This window comes from Carassius gibelio, chromosome B23, assembly GCF_023724105.1.
Source record: "Carassius gibelio isolate Cgi1373 ecotype wild population from Czech Republic chromosome B23, carGib1.2-hapl.c, whole genome shotgun sequence".
In the NCBI taxonomy this organism is placed as follows: domain Eukaryota; kingdom Metazoa; phylum Chordata; class Actinopteri; order Cypriniformes; family Cyprinidae; genus Carassius; species Carassius gibelio.
This window is the reverse complement of record NC_068418.1, coordinates 6,615,026-6,639,557: the sequence shown is the minus strand read 5'-3', so window position 1 is coordinate 6,639,557 and position 24,532 is coordinate 6,615,026. Positions and strand designations below refer to the sequence as shown.

General features: G+C 39.0%; 1 protein-coding gene across 2 annotated transcripts; it reads left to right on the top strand.

Moving 5' to 3' along the window:
- The first annotated feature begins 1,589 nt into the window (after window positions 1–1,589).
- cc2d2a (coiled-coil and C2 domain containing 2A) lies at window positions 1,590–23,801 on the top strand. 2 transcript variants are annotated; one of them, XM_052594858.1, is made up of 38 exons: window positions 1,590–2,009; window positions 2,100–2,175; window positions 2,442–2,498; window positions 3,005–3,085; window positions 3,624–3,747; window positions 3,837–3,928; window positions 4,020–4,121; window positions 4,276–4,368; window positions 4,570–4,779; window positions 5,779–5,938; window positions 6,026–6,162; window positions 6,247–6,378; window positions 8,807–9,016; window positions 9,105–9,211; window positions 9,303–9,443; window positions 9,514–9,670; window positions 9,755–9,999; window positions 11,203–11,380; window positions 11,471–11,624; window positions 11,706–11,853; window positions 11,942–12,080; window positions 12,869–13,072; window positions 13,203–13,295; window positions 13,821–13,912; window positions 15,875–16,042; window positions 16,122–16,227; window positions 16,309–16,418; window positions 18,081–18,177; window positions 18,258–18,356; window positions 18,601–18,777; window positions 20,718–20,921; window positions 20,999–21,088; window positions 21,177–21,290; window positions 21,459–21,593; window positions 22,171–22,293; window positions 22,529–22,587; window positions 22,907–23,084; window positions 23,313–23,801. In XM_052594858.1, the coding sequence occupies exons 1-38, from the start codon at window positions 1,984–1,986 to the stop codon at window positions 23,499–23,501; spliced, it is 5,007 nt and encodes a 1,668-aa protein (XP_052450818.1). In that variant the 5' UTR covers window positions 1,590–1,983; the 3' UTR covers window positions 23,502–23,801. The 2 variants fall into 2 exon arrangements, with proteins under 2 accessions (XP_052450818.1, XP_052450819.1); XM_052594859.1 differs by lacking the exon at window positions 2,442–2,498 and having other exon boundaries at window positions 1,605–2,009.
- The last annotated feature ends 731 nt before the right edge of the window (window positions 23,802–24,532 follow it).

Below are 24,532 nucleotides of genomic sequence, written 5' to 3'. Positions count from 1 at the left end.
TATATATATATATATATATATATATATATATATATATATATATATATATATATATATATATAAAACATGATTTGTGGATATTTTTATGGTGTAAATATGTGAAACCCATATGATCATGTGTCTCACATGGGTTAAACATATTTCATGTGATTGCACATGTGAAATGTATGTGATTTTTTTCTATAAGTCTAACTTTTTTTATTTAAATATTTACTTATTAAAGATGCAAAAGAAACAATGAATTAATGTTTATGTGAAATATTATACTGTATTATTCAAAAGATATATATTGTTTAATTAATACATAATGAATACATAATGACAATGTTTGCCATGACAACTTATGCTACATAATTATGTGCTGTGTGTATTCATGTGTCAAATGAACCCAAAGATTTGAACAGAAACTCCCTTGGTTTTATTGTTTTGATGAGTCATTTCTTGAATTCAGTTTAATTTGTCATAAGAGAGTTTGTCAGAGGAAACAGCTCAACCATCTGGACTGCTCAGAGACCATGACCTGAACAAAAGCTCTGTGGCTATATGAGTGTTAGAGAATAATGCCATATTTGTTTTGAATATTTTTGGCATTTAAAAAAAAAAAAAGTTTAATAACTTTAAATAGGATTATTGGACCAATATGTCCCTGTAATTCTGCACTTGTGCACTTGTAAGTGCATGTTAGTGCGTAAATCCAATCCATATGTCACCAAATGGATAAGTATGAGAAAAGTTGTTACAGCCAGACAAATGATGTGGAAACCAAAGCTCAGAGTCCCGAAAACGCCCTTTTTGAATTCTGATTACAGCCATCTGAATAAGATCAACTAACTACAGTTATGGGGAAATCAGCGCATTGGTTGCTTTTTCCTATGAAAAGAGGAAAAACTGAAAACTACTCAACATCTTTATTGCAGAACACATTTGTTTTCTGGAGCAAACAGGAAGAAGTTTCCAAAATACAGTGAATGAGGTCAGATCTGTGCTAAACCAAAGAACTGTTCACATATTGCAGCAGAAATCCTAGTTTCCAAGGGTTTCTTCTAATCTATCATCCAATAAATATTTGAAATCAAAACAGGGTGTAAGGTTTATTACTGGAACTGGTGTAAGGTTTATTACTGGAAGAAAAAAGTCTAGTGGGATGTTTCAGAAATAATACACTGTGTTTTAGATAACGTAACTCGGGCTCAGACGTCTAAATAATAGTTCTAACAGGTCTGAGAACACACTCCTCGAATAATCAAATTATGTATATATATATATATATATATATATATATATATATATATATATATATATATATATATATATATATATATATATATATATATATATATATATATATATATATATATATATTTTTTTTTTTTTTTTTTTTTTTTTTTTTTTTACATTAAATAAAGTAGTAAAGTAGTATTGTAAAATTGTAATGAAAGATCAAATAAACGACGTGGAAGAAAAAACTACGTTTACGCAGGATCGGATTCAAGCCCGTGACGTCTCCAGATTTAGATGATTGACGGGATTGTGGGCCAATGAAAACCACTCTGACGTTGAGTGGGATGGACCGGACGCAAGCTGCTCTGTGTCCGGTACAGATTATTTTGATCCGTTACCAGGCAGCGGAGCGCTCAGCGCAGCATGACGGTAAAACTCTAGCAAGATAAAGACTGAACAGCTGCTCCTTCAGAGGATTGATGTTGTTTGCGCTGTTAAAATCTAAAAAGCCTTTGTTTTCAGTTGTGTTCATTTGTTTTGTTTATGTCCTGCCTCGAAAGACTAACAGTCTGCGGTTATTAAGAGATTTAACGTTACTTTAACAGAATCATCGTGTGTGTTTATAAACCATCATGTCTGCTGTAGACGATACAGTCTGTAAACTTCACTCGTTCAGTTTCATCAAGAAGTTCCCGTGAAGTCCTGACTTCTGATCTGATATGAATTTGGGAAGATATCTCATATAAATAGTTATTTGCGTTCATGGCCACCAAAATGTCATCGCCCAGGTAACCTAACTCAGTCTTTCCGTTTCTACTGTTTCAAGAATCAAACCGTAAGATGTAAGACTGTTAAATCCTCTCTCCTGTCATCTCCAGTGATGTACGAGAGAAGATCAGGAAGAAGAGGAGAGAGCTGCAGGAGTCTTTAGGAAGAGTCAGAGATGATAAACAGGTGGAAACACTACACACGATAGTAAAGTGTAGGCCTACTGAAAAATGATTGCTATTTGCTCTGTTTGTTGTCTATCACCTGTTATTAATGGGCTGCACTTTTGGACAGTACACACATACGCTCATATTTGGTGTATTTCACATGTGATGTTGCTAGACATGTTTGTTATACAAGACAAACTGCAGTGATATAAAGCTAGCGCAAGCTCCTTGACTGACACATGCATGAAGCTGTGTGTGAGGTGTGTGTGTGCTGATCTGCTGTAGGCTTTGGTTCCTTCACACTGGGATCTGTCTAAGGAGAATCAACACACTGCGCTGGAGGTTGGTTCTGTTCTCACCCTTGCCATTTCCTGTAGCGCAATAATATATTTCTGCTAGACTTTCCTTCAATAGAGCTTCTGTAGTAATTCTTAGTTATCTATCTATCTATATATCTATCTATCTATCTATCTATCTATCTATCTATCTATCTATCTATCTAATCCATCCATCCATCCATCCATTTATTCACAAATTGAGATGTTAAGGAGAATGTCTATGCTGATCTTAATATGCTCAGTAACAACATTTCAACTATTCTTTCAGTGCTTGTCTATTGGATTTCAGAACTCTCTTTAACATTCTTTGTCATTCTTCTTGTATTCAAGCATGGAATTTCCTTAAAAACTGTCTCTGACCAGCGAGAAAAATACAGCATGTTATTTTTTATCTAACTGGACTGACATGATTAACAGCAATTCATGCAAACTCAAAGAAAAAAAAAAGTTACAATAGACACATATATGATGTGTGTATATATATATATATATCATAATATGTTACATTAGGAGCTTCCAGGTGGAGAAGAGGACCCTGGTGAGACACTCAGACGTTCAGTGATGGCGAAGAGAATGAAAAAGAAGAAGAAGGTCAGGACTGTGATAACTTTACAGATAAACAGTATATCATTACCACTATACAGAGATGATTTTTAATTATCAGTTTCTGCTTTTTGATAAAATGATGACATTATTTTAGGACTTATTATAATTTTTATAATATTTTGGTCTTATAATCATTATCTTGTGATTTATGACCTTATTATGATGATGATGATGATGATTAGTATATATTGTTGCTGTTTTAACATTGATGGCTTTTAAAAAGTTAAGCAATAATGCAAATAATATTGTCAGTAATCAGTTTTATTCAGTAAGTAATCTTTGCTTTAGATTAAGATTAAAAACATGATATTGATTATTATTAATGATTTTGCCAATCATGTATGTGATGAATGCAAATCTTGAATATTGAATCTTGAATCTAAGTAGAGAAGTACAAAAGTATGAATATTTCTACAAAATATCAGTCCATCTGGAGTTTGTTAACGAATCTCCTCAGACCTCATGGCAGTGTTTTCCGTTGCACTTGGGTTTCTCTTGTCTGTAATGTCTGCACATGTTCCAGCTGCTCAAGGAGATGGCAGTAGAGTCTCCTCCAGATGAGGAGGAGGTGACGGCAGTGCAGGAGATGAGAGAGGAGCAGGACAGAGGAGATGATGGAGAAACCCCTCCAGCGCGCTCACCCAGAGGTTAGGACCTTATCTCAAAGCCTTGCCTTCACTGGGGCTGTGTGTGACTGACATGGAGTACAACACTCTCATCCTCACAATCTCTCTAGATCTTCCTCCTCGTCCTGTGATGAGGCCAGGATCCAGCCAATCAGAGACCAGCATGAGACAGCGCATGACTGAGAAGCTGAGAGCAGCAAAGGTAGAGGTCGTCTGGGGCCAGTGAGAGGAAAACATCTATTTCAGAAGAATAAATGGTTCCTAATTCGTTCATAATTGTGTCATCCCTTCAGTCTAAAGCCGCTAGTCTTCTAGAGCAGGAGAGCATCATTGAGCCTGCCAGCCGTCTACAGACTCTACGAGACAGAGACACCCTCACTAGATTCGACAGAGACGTAAGAGACGTATCTTGACTTTTAAAAATGTTTGAGCAGTAGTAAACACATGTAAACACAGATCATTTTGTATGCATATTTTATAATTAACCTAAAACGTGCCACCTGAAGTTTAGAACTGACAGTAGTCTGATCATGTGGTTTCCTCCTTCAGTCAGATCCAGATCTACAGGCCGATGAAGACTCATCCTTTGCTGCCAGGCTGAAGTTTCGTGATGCAGCTAGACGCGCAGCAAAAGACAAAAGGGTAAGAGTCTGCTGTTTCTCCTGCAAGGGTGAGAAGCACCCTCAAAAAGTAATGAAATGGTTATTTATTATACCTGCGAACTACACTGGAGATTTGTGCTCTGTATAAATGATATTTTCCTCATTCGGTGGAGTATAAATGAACAGAACTGACAGAATCTAGACATGTTCAGATCCTGATGAGGGTTGGGTTTCTGAGCAGGGTGAGGCTGGTTTGCCGACGGCTGAAGAGGCGTACAACTTCTTCACCTTCAACTTTGACCCGGAGCCTCAACAGCAGCGGCGGCGTAAGAAAACACACTCCAGGAGAAGAGAAGGAGAGGGGGAATCAGGGGAGGAAGAAGAAGAAGAAGGGGAGGAAGAGGGAGACCTGGAGAGGGAGCATGAAGCAGAAGAAGAGCCTGAAGCCAGGGTGACTTGAGTTTATATATATATATATATATATATAATAAATAAATGTTATATATATATATATAACATTTATTTATTATATATATATATAATAAATAAATGTTTTATTATATATATATATAATAAATAAATGTTATATATATATATAATAAATAAATGTTATATATAATAATGTAAATAATAATAATGTTAATTAGATAATGTTAATCTGACATTTACTAATATAACATTTATTCATAAACTTTTAATTCATGGAGTTAAGCTAACATGAACTTGTCAGGGTTTTGGTAGGGGAGGAACTCAAGTGCAGACAGGGAATCACAAAACAAAGAGTTTATTAATACAAAAAGGGGAAAACAAAACCCACGAGGGGGAAAACAGGACTAGGGCAGATACAAAAATAACTAAACAGGACTGACAAGGCAAGATAAACAAAGACTCAAAACTAGAGAACACTGACTACAAATAACACTCACGGCTATACAGGATACAATCTCAATCACAGGTGAGGAACACACAAATCACAGTTGTAGGACACAGTTGAGGTACAATCACAATGACAATGAACCAACGCAAGACAGAGCACACTAGGAGATCTAAATAGGGGTACTAATCAAGACACGACAGGTGTTACAGATAGGACAATCAAGACACGACTAGGTTAACAAGGGGGGCGGGGCAAGGGAACGAGACAACACAAGCACATGGCCCAAAGACAAGGCCATGTGCTTGTACACAAAACATGGGTCTGTCATGATCCTGCCTCAAGACTAGGAAAAATCAAGGACACGAGGGCAGAATCATGACATGAACTAACAATGACTAGTTGTGTTTTTATCAACTGTAGTTTGTAAAGATTAATAAAAGGAACCACTGTATTGCTCAGTTTTAGTAATAAAATAATGCAATAATGCAATTTCAGATGAACTAATCTGAAATGATTGTAAAGTGTCCATATTTTAGTTTCTGGTTGTCATTCATTCATTCATTCACTGTTTAGGATGAAGATGCTCCTCTGGTCAGAGACGATGAGGAGGATCTGTTCATCATTGACCAATCAGCACAGGACTTCCTGGAAGTGAGGAGAGCAGAATATATAGGCTACAGCAGGCGCCTGCACAGGGAGCGAGAGACGCTGTTTGTTCCCAGCATGAGGCCAGGTACAGAAACCGAAGCAGCACTTACACAGCTCTTCACCTGAACCTTCCTGCAGGTCAGATAATCTGTGATTTACACTGGCCACACAGTTCCTGCCTCCAGTAAGCTGCCCGAGAACGTGCGTCCCCGTTACCTGGAGGAGGAAGGGTTATATGTGGGGGACAGGCCACACGTCTGTATGACCAATCAGAACATTCTGGAGAACCGAATCCTGAAGCAGGCTGAGGTAATTAAAGAAACCTGTAAAAAAAACGAATTTGTTTACAAATGTTATTATTGTCTGTAATGTGAGTGTTTGTGATTTGTGCAGGGAAGGAAGTGGTTTGGAGATGATGGGTGTATTATTGCTCTGCCTGACCCAATCAAAGAGTCCTCGTCCAGACCGCCTCTCTTCCACCTGGGGGATGAGCTGGACCCTGCGCTGCAGGCGGTCTACAGAAAGGTCAGAGATTGAACAACACTGTGTGTGTTTATGTGCTGGTTTCTTTAGGCCTTTTACAGACAGCTGACTCTCAAAATTTTCATATTCTGACAGAAATTATCTTTACCATGAAGGGTTAATAATTCTGTACAATATTTTCTATACAATAAGGTCAGTATTTAAATATGAAATTATAAAGCTACTTAAAATATGAAAGCAGGCTAACTCAGTGAGTAATTCATTTTTTGTCTGATTAAGTTTTGCAAAGTTTGGGGAATTCAGATGAAACATGACTCACATTGAATGTACTGGGTTTGGAAGACAGTTTTCTGTGATCCCAAGACACTGGACCTCTAACTCTGGTCTGGAGAGGAACAATCAGTTGTCTTCTTTCCAAAAAAAAAACTTTCCTTTTTTACTTTAATAATTCCAAGGACCCCAGGGACAGGGAAGACCTGGAAATATCTTGTAGGTCAGGAAAACACCATAAAATCTTAGCAAGTTGTGCAAATTTCTGTAGTGAATTAGTGAAAAAGATCAGGCATCAGGCTGCCCACCCTTGTTTTTTTTTATGTTAAATGCTAGAATGTTTACTAGCACTTTTTGGTGTTATATCCTCCTTGCAGTCTGTTTCCAGGCAATAGGAACTGGAAAAGTAATATTTGTGGAGATGAGAGGTGTGAGAACGGAGATGGGATCCAGATGTGTGATGATGTCACAGGTTCTGCTGTAAGACAGGGCAGTGAGGTCACATGTGCCTGTCACGCCTCACACAACTTAAAATAAATAAGATATGTAATAGACGTTATAATACACACACACACACACACACATGTTAGAGCAATAACACACCCATTCAGCCATGTGTGATTTATAATACTTGGAGGTACTTGTGTGTTATGAATGCTGAATGCCAATAAAAGTGAACATTATGAAAGTGCTCACAGTCATGTGGAACTAATTGACATGAAGTGTTCCGGTAATGCAGCCCAATGAGACATTAAAGAGTGAAAATGAGAAACATCGAGCTGACACTAGGAGCACGAGGCTGATGAGTCCTCATGCACAGTACAGGCAGAAGTGTTGAACGTATACGACAAACTCAATCATTCAACCCTGTTACCTAAAGAAAAAGAAAAATAGTGAAAAAAAAGACAGGTGATTGGATAACATGCAACCTGAAAGTATTTTAAAAAAATTGATATATATATATATATATTTTTTTTTTTTTTCAAAATTTTCAAAAATTTGGTTAAACAGTTTAGAAATCAGAATTGATATAATTGCTAAATGCTGCAAACTGTATTCAAGCTTTGTAAATATATGAAAAACAATTGTAGAAAATGGAACATTTTTTACATTATTTAAAAAAAAAGAGCAACATTTGAGCCAAGACTAAGTTAGCCCTTACTGAGTACAAATTTATGCTCAGTCTGCAGCTCTGTTACTTATTCTGGATTTATTCAGTTGTTTATTTAGGTAGTATTTTTTTTTCTTTTTTATTACTATTATTGCTAGAAAATCACAAAATCAAACTGTACTTAAATGTCCAGTTTAGCAATTTTATGTGCATTTGTCATTTTTATTTAGTTTTTTTTGTTTGATTAATTTTTTTATTTAAGTAGTTTTAGCACTTCGTTCCTTTTTAAGTATCATACCTGTAGAATTTTTAAATTAATAATTCGATGTAGCGTCAAGCATAATTTCAGTTTCCTCTAGCTATACAGTTTAAATATAATGGCAGACGTTCTGCAGATTTGTTGCTACATTAAAGATGGTCCATCCTGGATTGAAACATAGAGTGCAGGTAGATGCAGTGTCTATCAGAGAGCAATAGAAGTTGCTATGTTATGGAAGGTTGTAGAGATGCAGGTGTCGAATCCTTCAGATGCCCCTCAGTATTCAGTTGATTTTAGTATTGATCAGTATTGATTAGTACTGATTTCCTATTGAGCATCGAAGAATATGTGACGTGTCCACGCAGCGGGAATGATGCAGGACACAACCATTCCTCTGATGACCTCAAGCACACTTGGCTCATGCAGCACGACAATGATACCAAACACACCAGCAATGAATCTCTCAAAAATACCAAAATTAAGGTTTTGGAGTGGCCAAGTCAAAGTCAGGACTTAAATCTGATTGAGATGCCGTGACATGACCTTAAACAGTCCATTCATGCTCGAAAAATCATCAAATGTGGCTCATTTTAAACAATTCTGCAAAGAAGAGTGGGCCAACATTATTCCTCAGCAATGTTAAAGACAAAATTTATCGCAAACTCTTGATTGCAGTTGTTTTATGCAAAGGGTGGAACAACCAGTTATTATATTTCACTGATCCTTTGTTGAAAGAATAACAAAAGATCTACTTTTGAATGCCATTTTGTATGCTATTTCTGAAAATGCATAATGACATGGCGTTTCCACTATTGTCTGCTCTGTCCCAGGCTCTGAAGTCGAAGCATGTGAACCACTACATAGCTGGAATGGGCGACCCCCAGGCAGACTACCAGCTGGATGTAGATGTATCCGGCCTCATCTTCTCCCATCATCCTCTCTTCAGCCGTGAACACGTGCTGGCAGCCCGTCTCGCCCAGCTGTACGATCAGCACCTGACCAGACAGCACAAGAACCTCACACGACTCCTGACTGATAAGGTAACCCAGAAGTGTGCCAACAAAACCAAGCTTCCTGTTCTTCAGACTCGTTCTGAATATGTGTGTGTGTGTGTGTGTGTGTGTGTAGTTGAACAGCTTGAGGAACACGATTCAGAATATGCTGGAGCTACACAGAGGAGAGGCTCTGAGTCAGGTGTCCCAGCAGAGGATAGCGGAGTACAAACAGGAAGTGAGGTAAGACATTCCAATTACCTCTACCTGTTATGTTTATGATCGTTGTTTCATCACGTTTTAATTGATTCCTGGTCTCTTCCTGTATCGTCAGACACACCCGTCAGTTGCGTGATGTGGAGCAGGAGAAGGACAGAGCTCTTCTCAAAAGCATCATCAGAGTGTGGAAGGAGCTCAAAGCTCTGAGAGACTTCCAGAGATTCACCAACACGCCCTTCAAACTCTTCATCAGGAGGTACGGCTTCTTTCATATGAGTTTGACTCTGTGTCTGTGCTGTGTTTCATGAGACGAGTGGCTTCTGCAGGGAGAAGGTGGACGGAGAGCAGGACGAGCGGGACTTTGAGACTGACATCATGGCGGAGGTGTCAGAGCTGGAGGCGGAGGCAGAGGAAGACTATCAGAGGAAGATGAATGAATACAGAAGACAACATGAGGAATGGAAATCCTGGAAGAGAAAACAGGTTCTACTACACATGGGATGCAACTACTGTTTTTGCAGTCATAAAACCAGATTGAGATGTTCTCAACGTTTTTGATTCCTTCAGAAAGCTTTGAAGAAAAAGCAGAAAAAGAAAAGACAGCAGGAGGAGGAAGAGGAGGATGGGGAAAGTGAGGAAGAGCTGGGCGAGGAGCCAGAGAAGCCGGAACCTCCAGAGAAACCAGACATGGGTGACCTGGAAGAGCAAGTACGGGAAAAGGCAGCCAGGATCCGCAGGAAACCTGGAGAACCGGTTCTGATTCCTGAACTTACCGTCTCTGGCCCCATCACCCCCAATGAGCAGTGCCCACGGTGAATGACACACACACACTGACAAATTAATGTTTGATATCCTCTAACTAGACCAAATCATAGTCTGAAGCTAAAAAATCTGAATCCAGGAGGAAATAAACTTGTCAAAGCTGCCCCAAGACTTTTATTAAATACAGTTTAAATAATGAATCGCTACATTATATTTTCCAGCCACGAGAGGATACAATGCAGTTTAAGTAAACTCACAATAAAAAGATAAACGCACAAACACGAATACACGCAACTTCCATTTCTCTTTCTCTTTCTCTCTCTCTCTCTATCTCTCTCAAATAGGCAATATTTGAGAAAATGGTTTAGCAATTTCTAATTATTGGGGGGATTAGCCCCCATCAGTGTCTACAGCAGTTATGGCCCTGATCAGACGTATGTGGCACTATCATGCAGTCTGTAATGATATGACGTTAGCAAATATTAGCGATTTTTTTGCTAACATTTCTTTGAGTAACATGACCATTAATATGAATTCACAATTAAATGTAACATAAAACAAATTATTACTTTTCGTTAAAATCTTTATTTATGCCAAAAAAGCTTACATTATTGTATCTTTTTGTTCGCTGTAGCAGCCATGTTGCCGAAATAATTTCTACCGCTACGTTTGAAGTGTGGTCCCGAAAAATCTTCTTTTGAAGGGCTATCTGGCCCTTACCCCTACCCCTCCAACCTAAAGAGAATCGAGGCACCCCTAACCCTTCACGTGAATGCAAAAGGGGAAGGGCTTAGGGGTAGAATTGGGATTAGGCCTAAGCCTCGAATAGTGCTCATGTGAGGTACTCGGGTGTGGATTTAGTGTGCTTTAAGTGCACTGCGCTTTGGTGTTTTTAAGACTTGGAAGAGTTCCATTACGAATCTAAAATTACCATAATCTTAATTACAGCGTCCGACTACTGCCACCTGCTGTTGTGGAGAGGTTTTTCCTCCCACACTAGTTGGCCATTGACTGTAGTTTTTGTGGTGTATTCAAGTGCAACTTTTTGGATCTTATGCAATCAACTTGAGGCAACACCGCAGTCAGCTTTATTTGCTCCTAGTTCTTTGATGAAGGTTTGGTGGACCTTTAGAAACTTAGACTCTGGAAACTACATCTCAGTTCCCTGTAACACCCTGACTCCTGCCTGAATACAGTAAACATTCAGATTTTCTCTAGAAATGTAAACATTTAGTTTTATTTGCCTTATCTAGTGCCGAGTTTGCCCGTAGAGAGGATGTGGCCAAACGTGCCCTCTTCATCAAGGTCCTGTACAACGATAAAGAAGTTTCCAGAACAGACAGTCGAACCCTCAACATGGATTTCAGAGTTCACGTTGGTCAGATCTTCAACCTCAAGATAGTGAACTGGCCAGAAAGCATCAAACTACAGGTACGGCTGGGTTGGGTTGTGTGCGCGTTCACACAAATGCATTGCTGTTTGTCTGCTTGTGTCTGAGAGGTTCTGGATGTTATCTCACAGGTGTTTGAGAGTGTGGGCTCGTCCACCTCCCAGCTGACTGAGGTGTGTGTGCCGGTTCCAGAATCTTCTGTCCTGACCGGCAGTGCACCGTTTGAGGAGATGGAGTTTAGCAGCAACCAGAGAGTCACGTTCAACCATGAGGGGGTCGGCAGTGGTAAATCTCTTTAAACCTTGCTGAACAGATTGTTTTGTGCGTCACAGTCATGAGTCATGAAGGGAATCTTGTTTGTGGTAGGCGCTCCGTTCTCTTTCGAGGCCGACGGCACTAACACACAGACCCTGTTGACGTCAGGGAAGCTCTCCTGCTGTGTGTCATGGGCTGTAGGGGAAGATGATGTCCCCCTCGCTCCCCCATCCAGTCAGCCTGGAGGAGGGATGTACAGGTCAGAGAGCCAAATTGAGATCCAGCCCTTCATTAACGCATTATTTTCAGTTGTGCTGCATAAGATGCACTGTTTTCTCTCTCTTCAGTGGTCTCAGGCAGATGGATGCTATAGCATGTATTGGAGCATCTGGGCTGAACGACATGAAGAAATTGGGGAAGTGGGCAGCTGAGTCTCGCCTCGACCCCAATGACCCCAACAATGCTTCCATCATGCAACTGCTCTCGGTACATAAATCCCCAGATACCTCCATAATAATTATTTTTTTTTAGGGCTGCACGATGTGTGGTTTAAGCATCGATATCGCGATGTACGAATCGACGATAGTCACATCGCAGGATGTGCGATGTAGGTTGTCGTAGTTGATCCGTTATTCATTAACTGTACGGGCCAGCTGCTCCCCGGCTCTTGATGTGATTCACGGATTAATTGAGAGAGAGAGATATAGAGAGAGATATATAGAGAGAGAGAGAGCGCGCGTGAGAGAGAGAGCTATAGAGAGAGCTATAGAGAGAGAGAGAGAGAGCGCGTGAGAGAGAGAGAGAGAGAGACAGTCTTCAAACAACACGAGCGCTGTCTTGCTCTCTCTTCCTCGTGCAAATTAATCAATTAACACGATGGTGTCGATGTTTAAATAATTTAAAATGAGAATGTAAGTGTGCTCACCCCATTTTTGTTTGTAAGAAAAAATTTGATTAGATTTCATATCGCAATATATATCGCAGAAAATAAAAATATCGCAATGTGATTTTTTTTTTTTCCAATATCGTGCAGCCCTATTGCCTTTACATCATCAATCTACACTGTAGCTCTAGCATATCTAGAAAGGCATCTGCCAATGAGCTTGATGATTCTTCGCAGTGTTTAGTTAAATAAATAAAACGTGAATTTTTGTCATAAAAAAAATAAAAATAAATAAGTTTTTGGCTGCTCAACACCACAGTAGAGAAAACCAGTAAGAGTCTAGTGTTCAGGAGCGCTGTGTTAGTTTGTTGATGTGTTATTGTGTCTGTAGGTGGTGAGCAGTGGAGATGTAGCGGTGCCTGAATATTTCCGCCTGGAGCAGCTTCAGGAGGAGTTTAACTTCCTGACGGATGAGGAGCTGCAGCGTTCCCGCCGCTTCCGTCTCCTGAGGCTGCGGAGTCAGGAGGTGCCCGAGTTCCGTCACTTTAAATGCGTCCCATCCATGGAGCGGGAAATATCTGAAAAAGTGTTCCAGGTAAGATCACTGAAGAATGGATGAATCGCCAAAGACTACAAAATAAAAAATATAGACTGTCCAGACAGAGTACTGTATACTGTAAGTAGTTCTTATGTTAATATTCTTATGTCTAATAATCTTGTTTCAGGATTATGAGAAGAGACTAAAGGAGGGCGAGATTATTGATACCAAAGAACACATTGATGAACATCGAGCCCTTGTGGCCAAATATCTGCAGAGAGTGAGTGATGAGTCAAATTTAGCCATGGAATAAGTTCCTTACTCAAAAGTTTGGAATCTATAAGATTTTTTAAATGTTTTTGAAAGAACTCTTATGTTCACCAAGGCTGCATTTATTAGATCAAAATAGAGTAATAAACAGTAATTTTGTAAACTATTATTACAATTTCAAATAAGTGTTTTCTATTTTAATTTAGAATGTAATTTATTTATTATTCAGAAAATCATTCTGATATGCTGATTTTCTGATTATTAATATCAGTGCTGAAAACAGCTGTGCTGTTTAATGTCTTTATGGAAATCTTGAAACATGTTTTTGATGAAAGTTCAAAAGAAAAGCATTCATAAGATTATTGCCGACTGTCACAAAAGTCTTACGGACCCTAAATATTGTTTTCTTTTCAGTTTTGTTGTCTTTATGTTTTAATAATGTAAGAGCAGTGGACAGTTATGCGTGTTATGTATAAGATACGCGTGGTATGTAGGGCCCTTAAAATCAAATTCTTAGTTTTTCTCTCTTTCTCAGGTGCGGGAGTCAGTCGTTAATCGTTTCCTCATAGCAAAGCATCATTTCATCCTGTCCGATGTGGTTTCGGAGGACGAGGTCCCCAGCATCGGGTAAACCACTCTATTGTTGATCTACAGCTGACTTTAACTAGAAGCTTCTGGAGGCACTTCTAGATGTCATATTCAGGTCTGGTCTGGTACACATGCTGACTTTCTGTGTGAAGCTAAATCCACTGCAGTTCATTACATTTGATGATGGTTCTAATGAAGATTAGCATGTTTGATTGCAGTTTATGCCATCAGCAGTCTTCAATGACTGGATTGTGCACAAACTGCAGAGAACAAGAGGCTTAGTTTAATCTTGAGTCAGTATAAAAGTATGTTTATTTGACAGTTCCTGTCTTTTATTTCTCTCTTTTTGTTTTCTCCTGTACGTTTGTATATTCAGTGGTCCAGGTGCAGGGTATGTTCTGAGGACTTTCTGTTCCATTCCTTTATTTTTATTGTGCTCCTCCCCTCAGATCTGTGTGTTCATGAGGTGCCGTTCTCTGTAGAGTTAGTCAGTGTAAAGTGTGTGTGTTAATGTGGAGATCACACACTCAGAGAGTGTGTGTGTGTGTTTGATCTGCTGGTGAGTACTGATAGTGAATGTTTAGAGCAATTATGTACGTGTTCACTCACTCACTCACTCTCATGCTATTCCAAACCCATACAGCCTTATTTCCTTTGTGGAAGACTAAAGGAGACGTTTAACGGAATGTCGATGCTGCTCTTTTCCATGCAGTGAAATTATACATTAACCAGAGACTGTCAAACTCCAAATGCAACAAAAATAGTCTAACACATTCTAAAATAATACCAAAATTGAACAGATCTTTTAGCTTTCCTTGGTGATATTCAGGGCAACAGCATGATCGTGATTGTATAGCTTTTATACAGCAGTTCAGTAAACAAGAAGTTAATCTTGAGTAAATTGCAGTTTAAGAAACAAACGATACGCAAATCCGTCGTCAAACTGGGCCTTGTTTGTAAAACAAGCATCTTCGAAATGCAGGGGACAAACACAAACACTTGCACAACTCCGTTGATGCTCTGTAAAAATAAACTCCATCCACTGGTCCCTTAATGCTGTTTCTCTTTTGGTAATCTGTGCAGGGTTGTCTTGCCCTGACAACCAAAAACACACTTCTTTTGTGACATTTCGCGACGCTCTCGCTCTGATCAGTGAAGTCTGTTGTGCTCTCAGTGCTGTGCTATACGGGAGCGCGTGCTCTTCCGGCAGAAGTGCCTCAGGACCCATATAAGGAAATTCCGCTCCATCTAACGTCACACAGAGCCATACTCGAAAAAAACTTTCCGAAACTTGTGACAAACCGGAAGGAGTATTTTTGGAACAGAAATACTCATTCAAACGTTTATGTTAATGTTTAGCATGGGAATCCAACTCTTTAACAGTGTGAAAAACTCAGTATGCATGAAATAGCATTTCACCCCCCCTTTAAGTGCATGATTCAATGACTCCCTCATATAAAAGTGAGTCTCATTAATCAATAAATATGTAGATTGTTTAGATTTACACACACAGGAAATCTAATCATAAAAAAATTGCCCCAGGTTAGTAATTTGGATAAAACACAAACAATCTCCACAGAGTTTCCACAACCTCTCCTTTATAGGCTTTTGTTACTTTCAGTACATAAAATGATTTTACTCAGACGGTTCACACACAATCTATTGTTATTGACCCAGACCCAGTCACTTCCAGAAAGAATGCAGTTTTGAATTAATTGGTTGAATGAATGACTCCTAAAGAGTCTCCATGGACTGGTTTAATGATGTCAGCTACAGAAAGAGTCCCTGATGCCTCTCCATCACTAATGCACTAACTGTGACTGTCCATCAGAAACGTGTTCAACATCAATAATAGATCTATGTGTTTTGTGTTCAGGATAGAAACCAGTGCGCTGTATGTGAGGCTGATGCAGTCTTGTTTCACTGTCTCTTGTGATCCCTCACTAATACCGCAGTGTGTTCTGGGATATCTCCACTGACTCTCAGCTGACACTCTTTCAGGGTGTTAGGGTGGAACCTGTTCAAACTTGCCGAGCCCAAACGGCCCCTGAAGCCTCGCAGGAAGGAGAGGAAGAAGGTGACTGCTCAGAACCTCTCAGATGGAGACATCAAGCTCCTGGTCAACATCATCAGAGGGTACGACCTGCCCATCCGCAGACCTTACACCAGGTACCTGTTTCTGCACTCCCAGGAAAGCTGACCAATAAGAAGACCCGAAACAATCACTCATCCTTTGTTGTATTTTCAGCAAACCCCCTGTGTCGGCTAAGTCTGGGCGATCATTCACCGAGCCGTTTTCAGCTCCCGTGTCGTCCCAGACGCTCCAGCAGGGCAGTGAGTGGCCCTTCGGACAGGTAACAGCACACACCTGCACCTTTACCTCAATATTATTTGACTCTAACTGTATGTATTCATGTACTGTGTGTGTACTGTAGCCCTTGATCAGGCCGTTTGTGGAGGTGTCCTTCCAGCGTTCAGTGCTGCAGACGTCTACAGCTGAGGGGCCAAACCCCTGCTGGAACGAGGAGATTGTTCTGCCATTCAGGTCAGACTAAAACCTACAGCGTAACTTCATAGCTCTACTGTCACTACAGCTCTATTCCTGAACATGTCTTGCCGTCTTCAAAGACAGTCTCCAAACTGAAACAGAACCTCATAAGTGGCTCATATGAAAAGCTCCTAGTGAGTAACACTAATGACACTCTTATCAATCTTAGTCCTTATATTAAAATGGGTGGGCCTTTTGTAAATTGTATGGGTATTGTTTTCGGTCGCATTCACTTCCAGCTATTTTTACTGTAGCTGTACAAAATGTTTTATTTATTTGTATTATTATTATTTCTTTTTTTTGCTGCTTGATACTGCAAATTGGTGTCTTACTATATTATTTTTTACGTATTATCTTAATTATGAACACACTGGTTTATAGTGCAACCAGGTTTACTGTTTACTGCACGTTGTTATTCACGTTGTAAGTCTTGCCCATAGGCTAACCGTATTTTTCGGACTATAAGTGGCACCTTAGTGTAAGTCGCATCAGTCCAAAAATACTTCATGATGAGGAAAAAAAAACATATATAAGTCGCACCGGACTATAAGTCGCATTCATTTAGAACCAAGAACCAAGAGAAAACATTACCGTCTCCAGCCGCGAGAGGGCGCTCTATGTTTTCAGTGTAGACTACAGCAGCACTGAGCAGCATAGAGCGCCCTCTCGCGGCTGGAGACGGTAATGTTTTCTGTTGGTTAATTTCTCTCAGTTCGTGTCAAATTAATTTTGATAAATAAGTCACACCTGACTATAAGCCACAGGACCAGCCAAACTATGAAAAAAAGTGCGACTTGCGTGCGAAAGTGCGAAAATACGGTACTTCCACATTTAGGAATAAGGTGGATAAGCAAGAAAAAAAACTGGTACATAGGTAAAATGGGGGTATCTATTTATTTATTTATTCTTACTTTCTATTCATTATTCAATATCCGGTACTGAACAATGCATCAATATTTTAAAAGTAAAAATGTATAATATTGAATACTTTCCTAATTCTAGTTTTTCATTCTTAATATTCTCAGGTATTGAATATGAATGCATATTTTTAATATACATTTAAATCAATAATATATATTATTTATTTTGACAAAATATCATTTTCATTTTTCCCCCTGATGTTCTCAAATGTTGAAGCTAAAAAAATGAAATAAAAATAGAAATAAATTTGCATTAATTATATTTATTATTGACCTTGATACATTAGGATTTCTTTTTAAATTTTTCTTGATAATTTATAGTATTGAATAAGAATATTTATTATATGTATTTACATCAGTAATATATATTTTTTATAAATTTTTTCTTGATGTTCTGCAATGTTGAGTGAAGCATGAGAAGCATTTACATAATAGTATGTATTTATTGCTGTTGAAAAATTGCAGTTTCTTCTAATTTATCTATTTATTTATTTTCATTGAGCTTGTCATGGTGTAATCTGTGATGTGATACTACATTACAATTAGGCCAAAAAATTAGACGTCTTAAAAGACAGAATAATGTTCCTATCTAAGTTTAAGAACAGTGGTTCTGTTAGGAGTGTGCCTGTGATACCTCGCAGTGCTGTCTTAGTAGGCAGCTCACTAGGAAATGTGACTCGTTTCACACTGAGTTTCAGTATTTGCACGATGTGAATCAACAGTGTCTCCTTTATGTCAGTGCTCCAAACGGAGACTACAGCTCCAGCAGTCTGCAGTCGGTCAGAGACGAGGTCTTCATCAACATCTTCGATGAGGTCCTCTATGATGTGGTGGAGGTGAGAAGCATTCTGATCATTCCCAGAGTCATTTTCAGCTTCCCGATGTGATGTTGAGCTGTCTGTCTGAACTCTGTCAGGATGAGCGGGAGCGAGGGAACACGATTCACACCCGTATAGAGCGCCACTGGCTCGGCTCCATCAAGATCCCCTTCAGCACCATCTACCTGCAGTCTCGGGCAAGACACCAGACACCAGCACTTCACACAGAGCACATGACCGTTTCTGCTTCTGTACAAGTGTTCTTGTATAATAGAATCATGCTCTTAAATTTTCCTGCTCCCCTCTGATTGGTTGACACAATATATCTCTTTTAAATATGATTGGCTGGTGTGTTTTTTCTCGTTTATTTATGTTGTAATCAGTAAAGCTGAAGATACTCAGGTTTGATTGATTGTGACCGGTATCTATTATTATGTTTAGATTGATGGGACGTTTAAGGTGTCCACTCCTCCAGTGCTGCTGGGATACAGTAAGGAGCGCAGTTTGGGCAGTGAAGGCGGATATGACACCGTCCGCAGCCTGAGTGAAGGAACCTTCCTCAGCCTCTTCATTACTATCGAACCCCAGCTGGTTCCTGGAGACACCATCAGAGAAAAGGTACAGCAGAAAAATCTGCTTCATTATAGCAAGTGTTATGTGAGGACAAAAAAAATATAAAAAATTTTTTTATAGTGCTGTGAAATGATTTATTGCAGCCAAAATAAAAGTTTTTGTTTACATAGTGTACTTCTGTGTTGTGTATTATGTTATGTACTATGTGTTAATGTGTATATATAAACACACACATGCACACACATATATTTAAGAAAATATTTAGATTTAAATACATGTGTATATAATATAAATTATATTATATAAATATTTTCAAAATATATGCGGTATGTGTGTGTATTTATATATACATAATAAATATACACAGTACACACACATATATTACGTACACAAAAGCTTTTATTTTGAATGCGATTGATCGCTTCACAGCACTAATTATTTATGTTCCTAAAAATAAGAATCGTATTATTTTTTGTTCAATATTGCTTTTTCCTCTCTGTCTCTCTTTTTGACTGCTTTTATAAGATGAAGGAAGTAAAGGTAACATGTTTGGAGTCTGAATCATGTTTATTTTCAGTGGAAGTCTATGGGGAAAAGCGTTGTGCTAACATAAACATTGAAATACATAACTGTTTTTGAAGTATCACCAAAAAGCTTAAACTTTTATGTTTTAACGTACAACTGAGTAGTAACCTTTACTAAAGCCAGTAAACTGGGAGGTATTCACATGATCTGCAGAAAGGATGCAAGAAAGGAACTGTTTACATGGAGAAAAGTCTGCTGATCATGACCTCTACAAGGATAATAAATAAAAAAACTTCACAGCTTAAATATGAAACGTTTGATGTGGAATAATGACTAAAAGCGCTTTAGCAAATACACAAGATGCAGATTTGTGTTGTCTTGCCCCACAGACTTCAGCTGTAAGTGACTGTATTACTGTAAAGATGACTGTTGTTTGTTTTCACAAATGGAGAAAAGAGTCGAAATGTTTTTCTGTAGTAATCGACAGCATCTGTGAGCATCGTACAGCTTAGCTTGTATATTCATTTCCATTCAAAGGTTTGGGGTCAGTAATTATTATTATTTATTTATTTTTTTATTTTTAAGAAAGAGAGAAAGACAGAAATACTTTTCAGGGTTTCCCATACAATGACTTATTTGTGGTGGCCTGTCACATTATCAACACTGACCGCCACAAAAAGATTTTCCACAATGCTTTGACTTCTTTAAATAAACACGAGCACTGCATGTATCAAAATCAAAACACAGCAAGGGTGTTTTATGTGAATGTATCGGTTTGGAAGCGAACCGGTTGTCTTCAGAAAAGTTTTGATGTAGTTTTCAGTTCATCTGTCCTATAGTGCTGATAAAGTAGTGTTCATGATTACAGCCGTTACCGGGGAAGCTGCTGTTTCTGCCGCTCTTAAAGCGCCTCCTGCTGGCAGAGAATGAATTAGCACTTTTTTATATTTACATTAAATACATACATTTCCACCAGGACAAGTGCTGCCACAGATAGAGTGTAAGTCTGTGGGAAACGCTGCTTATATTTTGCAAGGGGGCATTAAAAAAGATCAAAAGTCACAGTAAAGATATGTAAAAAAGTTACAAAAAATATATATTTCAAATACATTCTGTTCTTTTAAACTTTCTTATTATTAAGCAGTCTTTGGGGCGGGGGTAGTATCCCCATTGCCATAAAAATGTTAATAATAATGTTTGTTGAGCAGCAAATCAGCATATTAGTATGATTTCTGGAGGATCATGTTACAGTGAAGAATGGAGTACAGATGCTGAAAATACAGATTTCATTGTATTCTGATCAATTAATTGCAACTTCAGGCTTCTTTCAAATAAATAATAATAATACTAATAAAATCTCAGTTCAGAGATTCAGTGAACAGCTCAGTTTATTAATATACAGTAAGGGAAACTTGAGTGAAATCACAGTTTTATGACCTCTGACCTCTCTCTCCTCTCAGTTCGACTCTCAGGAAGGTGAGCGTTTGTTGATGGCAAGTGAAGTGTTTGAGAAGGAGGCAGGTGGGCGTTTCCCCGAGCGGCCCTGTCTCACCACCGTCATCGACATCAACGGGAAAACCGTGTTCGTCACGCGCTTCATCCGGCCTCTGAACCCCCCGCAGGAGCTGCTGGACGCGTTCCCAAACGGCCCTCAGGAGACCACGGTCTGTCCACACACTGTTGGACACCTGTGTGTGTGTGTGTTGTCTTCTGCTCATCCTCTCCTGCGCTCTCTCCTCAGGAGTTGGTTGCACGATACGTGTCGCTCGTTCCTTCTCTTCCAGACAGCGTGTCTTTCGCAGGGGTTTGTGACTTATGGAGCACATGTGATGTAAGTAAACATGGACGTCTCTCCTGTTTGTTTCTGTTCTGTGCGATTGTGTCATACACTCTTTTGTGTCTGATTTATGCTCTTTTAGCAATTCCTAGCGTTGCTAGCTGGAGATGAGGAGGAGCATGCTGTCTTACTCTGTAACTACTTCCTGTCGATGGGGAAAAGGGCGTGGCTTATCATAGGCATCGCCATTCCTGAGGTGAGTGACAAGCCTCTTAGCCAATCACACGTCAGTAAAACTGAGGGCCACAAACCACAAATCTTTGTTTTTGAGATCATGAAAACACATCAGTGGAAATCAGTGATGGACTGTTGCTGTTGTTGTTGTTTTTTGTTATGCCTGCATGGGTTTGTGTCATTGTCTTAGGGCCCTACAGCGTATGTTTTGACGTATGAGCAGAACCGCTATCTGATCTGGAATCCCAGCACCGGGCAGCACTACGGACAATATGACTCATTCTGCCCCCTACAGACCATCGGCTGCCTGATCAGCTCAGACAACGTTAGTAAACACCACCAAAACAATCAGTTAAATCTATCACAACTATCAGAACTGACTTCATATCTGTGCAAATATACATTTTACAGTCAATTTGCAAGTCAAAAGTTAGAATATGTAAAAAAAAAATGTTTTTGGAACATTGTGCCAAATGTATTAGATCAGAACTACAGTAATATTGTCAAATATTGCTACAATTTTAAATAAGTGTTTTCGATGTGAATATATTAAAAAAATTAATTTATTCCTGTGATGTAAAGCTGTATTTTCAGCATCATTCCTCCAGTCTTCAGTGTCACATGATCTTCAGAAATCATGATAATATGATGATTTACTGCTCAAGCAACATTTATGTTATTATCAGTGTTGAAAAAATATATATTCGCATCACTGTTTTAACTGTATTTTTGAGCAAATAAATTTAAGCTTAAGAGACTTTATCAGATAAATCCAAACCAGTCATTTGTTTGTGCACAAAAAAAAAGCTATTTATGGCAAAGCTTGGCACTTATTTTCTGTGATATGATAAAAATATATATTGTATGGTAATTGTATTGATATTTATGTCCGTGTGTCTCAGGTGTGGTTTAATATCCAGCCATACGCTGCACCTGTGAGAATGAGTTTCGACGTCTCTAAACCAAATCTCTGGAAAGCGTTTTTCTCACGATCGTTCCCTGATCCCGGTCTCTCTAGTGTGCAGGTGAGGACGGCTCCACCAATCACAGGCCTCGATTTATATTACATTTACATTCATGCATTTAACAAACGCTCTTATCCAAAGCCACTTACAGTGCATTCAGGCTATACATTTTTTTTTAGCACTATGTGTGTTCTGTGGCAATCGAACCCACAACCTTTTGCGCTGCTAACGCAATAACTAGAACAGTTTCTTGCCATTTTGGGCCAAATTGCTGATTTTGAGTCATGTTTTTCAGCCGGAGGGCCTGGTGTACAGACACACAGACAGAGCTGCTGCTGTTGAGTTACAAGACAGGTCAGTGTGAATCAAACACACACCAGTCATTAAACTACACATCCTTTTATATATATATTATGCAAGTAAGGAATGTGACAATGTTTACAAGTGCCAAATACATAATCACTTCGACAAACGAACATATATATATATATATATATATACTGTTAGCTAGCATTTTTCCTGTATATATGTATTCTTGTAAGTGTTAGTATGTGTGCGTGTGCGTGTGTGCATGTGCATGTGATATTGTATCTAGGTGTGTCAAATCATTGAGTATCTAACAGATTTATAAGAGTAAGGTACACATATCTGATAATGAGCTTCTGTGCTGTAGAATAGAGAAGGTGTTGAGGGAGAAGATCATGGAATGGCGTCCGCGTCACCCCACACGCTGGAACCGCTACTGCATCTCTACGTTACGTCAGTTCCTGCCAAAATTAGAGCTGAGCGGAGGGCGAGAGGTGGCTGAGGAACACCGCCTCGAGCTGCAAAGCCTTCTGGGAGAATACAGGGTAAGTCTTCTGTAAGAAATCACACTTCACACAGGCTAACAGCCTTACAGAAAGCACAAATGTCAGCTATTCCATAGCGTAAAAAGCAAACCTGAATTCCATAGCGCTTGTTCTCTTGTAATGTAGCACAGATCCAAAAAAAAGCCTTTTTATCACATAGGTGGCCAAGTTTTATTGCATCACAGTAAACGGTCCCTTTAATGTTGTCTTCTTACTGATCTGTTTCAGATATCTGGGTTTCCCCTGCACCTTCCTTTCTCAGAGATTCGGCCAATCATTGAAGCCGTTCACAGCACAGGGGTTCATAAGGTCGAAGCCCCAAATGTAGAGTTTGCCCTGGCGGTCTACGTGCACCCGTACCCCGGTAACGTGCTCTCCGTTTGGGTCTACATCGCCTCCCTGGTCAGTGCACGCTAGATCTCAGCACAACACCATCAGCAGCAGTGAAAAGACTTCTTGATATGCCTCATATGAAATGAAAATCTCATATTTTATATAGATTTCTGATTTTGTAGAGCTCCTGTGCTCCTGTCCAGTGTGTTTTAACACTACCTCTATTAATAGTAGTTGTCTTATCATTTTTAAAGAAACTCAGTCTCTAGAATGTTATTTATTTAAGTGTGAATTTACAGCTTTTATACTTTTACTCTGTATATTTTTGATTGTTGTACTGAACCGAGATGTTTGAAATATTTTTTAAACATTTGAATTACACAACTGCTACGTTCAACGTCATTTTTGTGTACCAGTCTTTTAGATACACCAAAATGAGTGTTTGTGTTCATAATTGTTTTAGAGTGTGTGCGTGTGTGTGCGCGCGTGTGTGTGTGTGTGTGTGTGTGTGTGTGTGTGTGTGTGTGTGTGTGTGTGTGTGTTTGTATATACACACACACACACACACACACACACACACTGTCCCCTTACTCTGGTCATGAAGGGTAATCAAACTGTGTGAACTTCATCAGCGCACTTCTAGATACTAGGTGTTAGCCACTTCTTGTTTCCGTTCTTCAGGGGTTCATTATATATTTTATTCTGCAAAATACTATGATGGATTCATAAAACCATCATTGCTAAAATATGACTCACAAATGATTGTGATCAGACTAAATCAACTGAAGCGTCCTGCAGAGCTGTAGGTGCTACACAGTCAGAAACAGCACAGGCTTTGACCCACAGTTGATCTTTTCATCTGTTGTTTAGAAATTATTGCATCTGTCTTGCTTCTTCTTTATTACCTCAGTAAATAATACGAGTTGTTTATAAATTCATGTCTCTGATCTCAGAAGTTTTGAAAATTCAGAACAAGTTGTTTTTTTTCCCCTGAGGATGAAATGTTGAGAAAGCTGCAGTGTTTTCATAGCACAATGAGCTCTTTACTCTCAGATGTTCAGGGAACAGTCGATTTCTTATGATAGGAGCTCTTTGAAGTGGAGAATGTTTTCCAA